We start from the raw sequence: 9,205 nt of genomic DNA, 5'->3' as shown, positions 1-9,205 counted from the left end.
TAATTTGGTTTAAAACTCTCTTTATTAATATGTGTTCATCTAAATGAAAAAAGCTAATAATGCTCTCAATTACAGAGGAGACTCTTTGGTTACTGAAGCTGTTCTGCCTTTATTTACTATTCTTTTTTTTTTTTTTAAAGATATGTATTTATTTATTTATTTATTTGAGAGAGAGAAAGAGAGAGAGGCAGAGGCAGAGACACAGGCAGAGGGAGAAAGAAGCAGGCTTCATGCAGGCAGCCTGACATGGGACTTGATCCTGGGACTCCAGGATCACGCCCTGGGTCAAAGGCAGGCTCCAAACTACTGATCCACCCAGGGATTCCCTTACTATTCTTTTCTAACTTTAAAAAGGCAACCACCATTTTCCAGACACATCAAGCTAAATTTTTGTTATGAGATGCCAAAATGTTTTAGAACAAAGCCAGCCGACTTGGGCAAAACCCTTGAAAAACTTGTTGCATTAAACATCTCGATGAGTAAAATACATAAGGATAGATACAAATGATTTATTTTAGTTTTGGAAAAGTATTTTGTAATTTCATTCTGTCTCTCTATGGTTAGCATTTTTATTCTCTTTTGCCCTTCCCTTTGAGCCTTGTGGGATAAACTGCCCAGCTTGACAGCACTTCCTGCCTAAATATGCTGCCGGAAAAAAGATAGATTGCATTTATAAACTGTAGGGGAAAATGTTCACTTGTGTAAAGATGCTAAAATAAAATGAGCATTTACACACTTTTAACAAATACTAACTCTGCCAAATCTGTCTCTAAGTGTTGCAGAGGTTTTCAGTCCAGAATTATCATTAAAGATGAATAATTGATGTTTTTGTACAATTTCTTTAGCAATCCGTAGACTTGCTTTCTTATGCTGTGAAAGTTTGAGAAACATAAACAGCACTGAATTTGTTACTGAGTAATGTAGGTTTTATTGTTACTTGGGATCTTTAGTGTGTTCAAGGAAACCTCTTAATTCATATTATTAAGTAGGAAGTTATTAAAGAAGAACCTGATAGAATCAGGTAAAACCAATTCAGTATCCTTCAGTTGTTGGAAAATTCAATATGCTTTATTTAAGCAGAATCCTAGATACTGTATATTAACTATTCCAAGCAATCTTTACTCAGCTCAGAAAGGCCAGATGTATGGGAATTGTAAAAAATCAGGATATGCATAAAAACTGTTCAAGTGCATAAAGCAGCCCCATCTGGAAGACATCTACCAGAAATGAAGTTGTACAAAACCATTCCATTGATAATAAAGCTAATTTTTATGGGTCTGACAAGTATGTAATTATGTTCAGTGGTGCTTTTCAGATTTTATCACAGTCAATAAACCGCAGTGGTAATTTCATTCCCATTTGACATATTTACATGGAAACATTTGATTGGAGGAATTAGTAACCCTGAAAGCCTTGATAGATATGTTTTAATGATCTGTGACCTCCGCAGTCCCTCATCTGTTTATTGTTGCAACAGGCGAGAAGTCGTTTCTGTGCGACCTCTGTGGCTTTGCCGGCGGGACACGGCACGCCCTCACCAAGCACCGCCGCCAGCACACAGGTCAGTATGGCCATCTGGCCCCCGCCTGCCCAGCAGGCCACAGCCGGCCTGGGCAGATGCCCCGCTGTCCATTCTGGGCCCTCCATGGCCTGTCTTGTCAGTGTTTGTAAAATCCCTGTCCTGGAGGGTCTACTGAAAGTTCTGTTTGAATAACCTAAGATTTGGATTCACCTATTTTTATGTGTTTAAAAAGTTGGCTTGTTGCATGTTTCATGGATCGGGTATCCTCTGTAAATTCATGTTATATAGGAGGGGAAAGAGCTGGCCTGCAAAGAGGAGAACCCCAGGCTCCCTCTCAGCTGTGCAGACTTTGCCACAGACCTGGTGGGTGAGGCTGGAGATCCAGGTTACTCTCGGATGCACCCTTGCCCCTCAGTGTCTCCCAGCCACTTTCTTACTCACCTCTGCCTCTTCAGCGGGTGACCGGCTGGCTTACCCATAGGCCTCCCTTTCCGGCCACTTCTTGGCCCACCTAACCACTTGACCATCTAGTGGCAGTCCCTCTGCGAGTTGGGACCAGTAGTTTTAGGTAGTTTAGGTTCTCACTGTTTTCTGTTCTTGCTCATGAGAACAGGTAGCAACGTGAGTAGATAGCGACATGAAAGACATCCATGTCAAAGACATGCATTCTTTATGGCTCAACAAAATAAAATAGATGCATCTGTCAGGAACTCTTAAGAATGAAAAGTTTTAAATATTCATTAAAATTAATTAACTACTCAGTCTTATAAGTAATTATGTTTATAATTGTAAATTATATGTGCCCGGGACAGTGCTGTTAATGGCATTGTCCTTCTAATTATTAACAGAACTGTTTTATTATCAAAAGTGACCTAGTTTAGATGATAAGTCATGTGGTAACACAATCTGTCACAAAATGTTGGGCTTTTCCTTGGGGACCGTGACAGTGGTTGTTTGGCGGTCACACTCAAAGTGGCATGAAATGAAGATACATGAAATACGTTGTTTGTGGGACAATTCAAATCTTGAGATGTTATATTTAATGGTTAGCCATAGGTTGCTCTCATGCTCATTATAAAATTTGTAAGATTAATAAAAACAAATACCAGTCACTTCTTTCACATCTCCAAATGGGATGAGAGTTATTATCAAGTAAAGAGAAATTTCCAGTGTTTAACATGATGTTGGAAACATACACTTTATTCTGTAAACATGAAAGTCTACTTTAAATTTATAATAGCAACCTGTGGCCGCAGGCCTTTAACCCATGGGCTTAAGGAGTCAGTGTAAGAGATTGCAGGAGAGACCTGGTGGATGGCGGTCCCCCTTGGCCGCTGTCTTGGACAAGTTGGAAGCACGTGTGTGGTACGGTGTGCTCACATGGGGTGCTTTATTCTTACTGTTTTCCATTAATCGGTGCCCAAGATGTTCCTGCTGTGGTCACTGCTGCTCACTCGGTCACACCGAACAGCCACCTGGGGACCAGCAGAGCCTCCCATGTGCCACTGTTGCCAGTGTGGAAGAGCTCTGTCTTCCCCCTGCAGGGAGGACAGTCGCACTGTGATCACAGGCACTTACAGGTGATCGATCATGAAGCCTGTGTTGAGCAGGCACAACTTTATATTTTATGTCAGGTCCAGAGGCTCCTTATTACTTTGCTATTAACTTTATACCATATAGGACAATGTCTCACAGACAGAGGCATCTGTCTTTGTGGCATTTATCTGCCTCTGTGGCACAAATCAAACATGATTCTTTAATATTGAAGTCTGTTCTTAAGACTGTTTGCTTCAACCAAGCAGCTTAGTACAACTCAGTCTAGATTCTTAGCTTTTAGGCTGGATTTGTAATATTTAAGCAACATACAAGTTTGTTTTTTTTTTTCCCCAAGGCCAGAATTGTATGGTGCATTTGAAATCTATATTTCTCTGATGTATTCCTCTTTGACATGGTTTACCTTTTTACCAGAGTGCCCACGCAAATTACAATCAGCTTGGGAAGGGATAGGTATCAAAAGTGTTCCAAATGGCGTAAATAATTCCCTACTGCAATACAGACTGTCTAGGGGGCTGACACGAAACATCTTCCATTCCAAGATTTACTTTTATCACCTGTCAGAGACCCTTGATTCAAGGGCACAGGAGCAAATCCTCACGTGTAGTTGAAGAGTCTTGGCCAGCTTAATAACCACCAGCCTGCCCAAAGGAATGCGAAGTGTGAGTTTCCATGAGAAGTGTGCAGCCCTTTTGACAGATTGTTGACACACAAAGGGCACTGCTCTATATCCATAGCCGTTCTGCTGTTCCCCTTCTGACTTTCTTTGACTCTTCTATCAGAGCTACCTAAGATGCAGGACATTCCTTAATGGTTACTTGGGCCAAGACTATTGTTCAGAAAGGACAACACAATTTAATATGCACTATTGTGTCACATAAGGGGAAACAGGAGGGAAGGAAATTCGCCTTTGTTCTGCTTTTTTGCGGAGAGCATAGACAGGTGGTCCTACTGACTTACAGCACTGTTCAAGAGTAGCTAATGCCTTACTCATAGCTTTACTCATCTTACTGGCTTTAGAATGACAAAGGATTCAGGACTGTTCCCAGTGCATTAAATCATTTTGATCACTCCTTAACAAGTGCACCTCTTCATACAGTACTTATCTGATTTCAACCATTAAGAAATATTAGCAAACCGGAATTCTTATTTAAAATTTGTAGTTTTGTTTTTGTTTTTGTTTTGTTTTGTTTTCAAATTTGAAAACCCAGAAAGTGAGTTTACTTCTTTGGCTATGTACTGAGACTAACAAACAAAAAAACTACTTCCATATTTCTGAAGTATATTTTCCTGAAGAAATTCTCATTTGTGGATGAAAAAAATATACCAATTAACATACTTGAATGGTAGCATCAGGCATGTAACAAAATTAATGAGTTACAAATTAACTATTATGTACAAGTTTGATTAAACTGTAGTTTGTATAAATTGACATAGAGTTCTTCCATTTCCAAGAACCTAGACATGCTTGAGCCTTCCTTCCTTTAGTGATTACAGCAGAAGATTTTATTTTATTTTTTTTAATTTTTATTTATTTATGATAGTCACAGAGAGAGAGAGAGAGGCAGAGACATAGGCAGAGGGAGAAGCAGGCTCCATGCACCAGGAGCCCGATGTGGGATTCAATCCCGGGTCTCCAGGATCACGCCCTGGGCCAAAGGCAGGCGCCAAACCGCTGCGCCACCCAGGGATCCCCAGCAGAAGATTTTATGTAGCTATTTTAGTAGCATTATATTTTTTCTCTGTCAGCCTGTAGAAAATTCAAAATTTCTTAGTGTTATACAATTTAATCTACAGTGTTGTCAAGTATGAAATGATAACTTATAGCTCATTGCAATATAATGTTAGCTCAATATGAACCTCAAATTATTAGAATTATAGGGAATATACATGACATTATTCTTTAAAAGTGTTGTTTGTAAGTTTCAATTGTGTCACATAAAATGTCATAAAAATTTTGATGAAATAAGCTACGTTAACCTTTTTTTAAGTGCTTATGATAAACCTCCAAATGAAGAAAATTAACTTTGAGAGTTTAGATGACCTTTCATTTATACTGCTAGCTCAGACAATGAGTCCATAATGTCACCCTTTGCCCCCTCAGATTCCTGCAAAATCCATGAAAAATGGACAAAGATGTCTACCCCAAGGCTAATAGTAGAAACAAGTTAGCAGTGAGTTATGGTGCCACACATTTTTGAACACTAGGTTGAACAGAATAAGGAGACATCAGAATATATTTGTCTATTTGATTAATGAAAAAAATCTTTATATTGTTTGACCACTTAGATTCATTATGTTAAGAGTGGAAGATTTATACCACCTAATTTGACTTATTTATTATTATATAGCTACAATAGTCATGACCATATAGTATTGGCATAAAGATACACAGAAATATCAGTGAAACTGAATGAATAGATCTATGCCTACATTTGTCAGTTGTTTATGACCAAGGTACAATATTTAGAGAGAAATCTAACAAAGGATATGCAAAACTCCTACATTAGAAACTGCAAAATACTCCCAAGAGAAATTCCCAGAGAAATTAAAGAACCTAAATAGGATGATATACCATGTTCATGGACCCAAAAGACTCAGATCCCATCAAGCTTCTCATTGCTGTTAAGAAACTGACAAGCTGATTTTAAAATTCATATGGAAATGCAACAATCTGAAATAGTCAACTTTGAGGATGATGAACAAACCTCACTTCATGACTTACTATAAGGCTACAGTAATCAAGTCATTCTGGTATTGACATCAAGGAAGACAAATCTGTCAGTGCAATGAGCAGAAATTACAGAGCAGACCTACATCTATATAGTCAATGGATTTTTGACAAAGAACAAAGGCAGTACAATGTAACTTTATTGTGCTGGAACAACAGGCTGTCTGCAGTAAAAACGAACATTGCTCTGTATAACATACATGTATAACATTAACTCAAAACCATTCTGATCTAAATGTAAAACTTAGAACTATATAAATTCTAAAAGGAAATTTAGGAGAAAAATCTTTGTGATCATAGATTATCAAAAAGTTCTTAGATACTGCATCAAAAGTCTGATTCGTAATTTAAAAAAAATCATAAACTGAAAAATTATAAACTGAAAAATTAAATATACATTACTTAACTACTCCTCTGTGAAAGACACTATGAAGAGAATGCAAAGACAAACCAATGACTGGGGAAAAATGTGTAAATCACAAATCTTATTAAGGATTTGTATTTGTAATATATAAAGAAGTCTCAAAACATAAACATAAGAAAACAACCAATTAAGGGTTTGAATGATTTGAACAGACACTTCACTAAAGAACGTAAGTGTGTGGCAAATAAACATATGAAATGATTCTCAACATCATTAGGAAAATACAAATTTAAAGCATTGATCATTGGTGATGATTTGGAGCAGTGAGAACTTTCCTACACCACTGGTAGGAATGTAACATTGTCAAGCCACTTTGGAAAACAGTTTGGCAGTTTCTTACAAAGTTAATATGCACCTACCAAATGACCCAGCCAACCCACTCTTAGATATTTACCTAAGAGAAAAGGAGATACACATCCAAGCAAAGACTTGCACATGAAGTTTTTTTTTAATTTTTATTTATTTATGATAGTCACAGAGAGAGAAAGAGAGAGAGGCTGAGACACAGGCAGAGGGAGAAGCAGGCTCCATGCACCGGGAGCCTGATGTGGGATTCGATCCCGGGTCTCCAGGATCGCGCCCTGGGCCGAAGGCAGGCGCCAAACCGCTGTGCCACCCAGGGATCCCCGCACATGAAGATTTATAGCAGCTTTGAACACCCCAAAATGCAAACAACTCAAAAATCCTTCAGTGGGTTAATGGATAAACTGTGGTACATTCATATCATGGAATGCTACTCTACTACTCAACAGTAAAAACAAGTATTTACATGTGGAGCAGCATGACTGAGTCACAAAATAATGCTGAGACGAAGTCAGACAAGAGAGTACACTGTGTTTCCACGTATAAAAATCTCTAGAAAATGCTAATAACTACATTAGCATTTAATAATGACAGCAGGTAAATGAGCATTTGTCTGAGGATGGGATGAGCCAGAGACAAAGGTGTATAAGGAACCTTTGGGATCAGTGGCTGTTTCATTGTCTTGACTGTGGTGCTAGTTTCATTCTGCCTTGTATGGTCAGTCTACATATGTCTGGTCCATGAAACAATAATACATACGGTTTTTTCCCCGATACCGTGCATCACTTATGTTTCTGTTGTCCAGGGCAACTGGTCTTTGACATTGATGTGCAGTAAAAATACTCTGCATTGAATATAATGAGCAATTCAGTTCTTACAATGAACGTGGAAGTTTTCACTTACACTTCCATGCAGGTGTTTATATTTTTATTATGTAGCGTATTTCTGCCTCAACTTTGAAGAGGTAGAGCCATTTTCTTCAGCCTTATGCAAGATTTAGGTCATATACTGTCTCTCAAACAAAAGCAAAACCCACCATTATCATGAAACTGGGTTTTTGTTTAAGTCAGCTAAGTATAGTTGAGTTGTCTATACCAACTTAAGTGACATGACCAGAAGTTTAGAAACTGAGAAAAAAGAGTTATTCAAACTGACCCTGGGTGACCACTCGATTGGGCTGTTATAGATGAGATTTTCTTAGGAACAAATGCCTGAAAGGTATAAAAATGCCTCTCAACTCCCCAGATTTTACTCTGTTTTGTATGTGGTCTTCTTTTTGCAATAATAAATCAAATATTTCCTTATAGAATCTATTAAATAATACCTCTGTGTTAAATTCACTAAGTGAAACTACACAATTGTTTTGTATTTAAAAAGGTTTGCCTTTTTACTGGTTAGGAGAGCTTGATGGGGACCATTGGTGTCCAGTATCATCTTTGTGAGAAGGCAGTGTGCATTTACCAGTGTTTAAGCACTCCTATCAAAAGGGTGACCAAAGCAGCTAGGCATTTGACACCCTGATAAGTACCTTACACTTGCTTTATCTTCTCTAATCCTCATAATTGTCCTGCTTGCTTGGTGGTTTTTGTCCTTCTGGTCTTCTGATCTTGTCCAGGGGGTGGACAAGTAGGGAGTGAAAAATGGTAAAACTTGGCTTGGGATTGAAGTCCATCTAGCTTCTTCTGACTGCCACTCTAGGCTGCAGGTAGTGGGTAGAATGCCCATCAGATGAGATGTGTATGCATTCAGCTGTTATTGCAGTCACGAATAAGGCCATATAAGTAGACAGAAAGAAAGGAGGACAAGGTTCTAAACATTCTGATTTTCAGGACAGATATTGTTTTGTTGCTAGCTGAATCGATGTAGAGGAATTTTATACCAAGGTAGTTCATCTTTTGTTTTCTACATAAGTCAATATACTTATGAAATTATTTTTTAAAAAGTCAGAACTAAGTGGCAAGTAGAATTATTGAACACATGTAAAATTACTCTGTATGTAAAATTTATCAGAAAGAATGTTTGCTGAGAAGAGTATTATTGTTATTATAAATCACTTTCGGGAGGAGATAGTTGTAAAGTTTTCTGTAGTTCATTGCTGTCCAACAGAAATATCATGTGAGCTACACCTGTCATTTTAAGTTTCCTGGCAACCATATTAAAAAAAAAGGTAACAGGTGAATTGCTTTTTTAAACAGTTAATCAAATGTCTCTTCATGTCTCCTGCCCATTTTTTTACCTGGATTGTTTTTGGGGTGTGTGTTAAGTTTTACAAGTTCTGTATACATTTTGGATACTAACCCTCTACCAGATATGCCATTTTCAAATACCTTCTCCCATCCCAAAGGTTGCCCTATAATTTCGTTGAGTGTTTCATCACTGTACAGAAGCATTTTACTTTAATAAAGTCCCAATAATTTTGTTTTTATTTTCTCCAGAGACTATTTAGTAAGAAGTTGTTACAGTCCATGGCAAAGAGGTTATTACCTGTGTTCCCCTCTAGGATTTTGATGCTTTCCTGTCTCACATTTAGGTCTTTGATCCATTTTGAATTTATTTTTTGTGTGTGTGGTGCAAGAAAGTGGTCCAGTTCCATTCTTTTGCGTGGAGCTGTCCAGTTTCCCGGCACCATTTGTTGAAGACACTTTTTTCCATTAGAGATTCTTTCCTGCTT

General features: G+C 38.0%; 1 protein-coding gene across 1 annotated transcript in view; it reads left to right on the top strand.

Moving 5' to 3' along the window:
• Window positions 1-9,205, top strand: part of LOC129514440 (zinc finger protein 407-like) — a 448,057-nt gene that overhangs the window by 271,801 nt on the left and 167,051 nt on the right. The window contains exon 6 of the mRNA XM_055333001.1: window positions 1,478-1,561. Coding sequence (XP_055188976.1) covers window positions 1,478-1,561 — 84 coding nt within the window. The remainder of the gene's footprint in view (window positions 1-1,477; window positions 1,562-9,205) is intronic.

The sequence above is a fragment of the Nyctereutes procyonoides genome, unplaced genomic scaffold, assembly GCF_905146905.1.
Source record: "Nyctereutes procyonoides isolate TBG_1078 unplaced genomic scaffold, NYPRO_anot_genome, whole genome shotgun sequence".
Lineage (NCBI taxonomy): Eukaryota > Metazoa > Chordata > Mammalia > Carnivora > Canidae > Nyctereutes > Nyctereutes procyonoides.
This window is presented reverse-complemented; position numbering and strand designations above follow the sequence as displayed.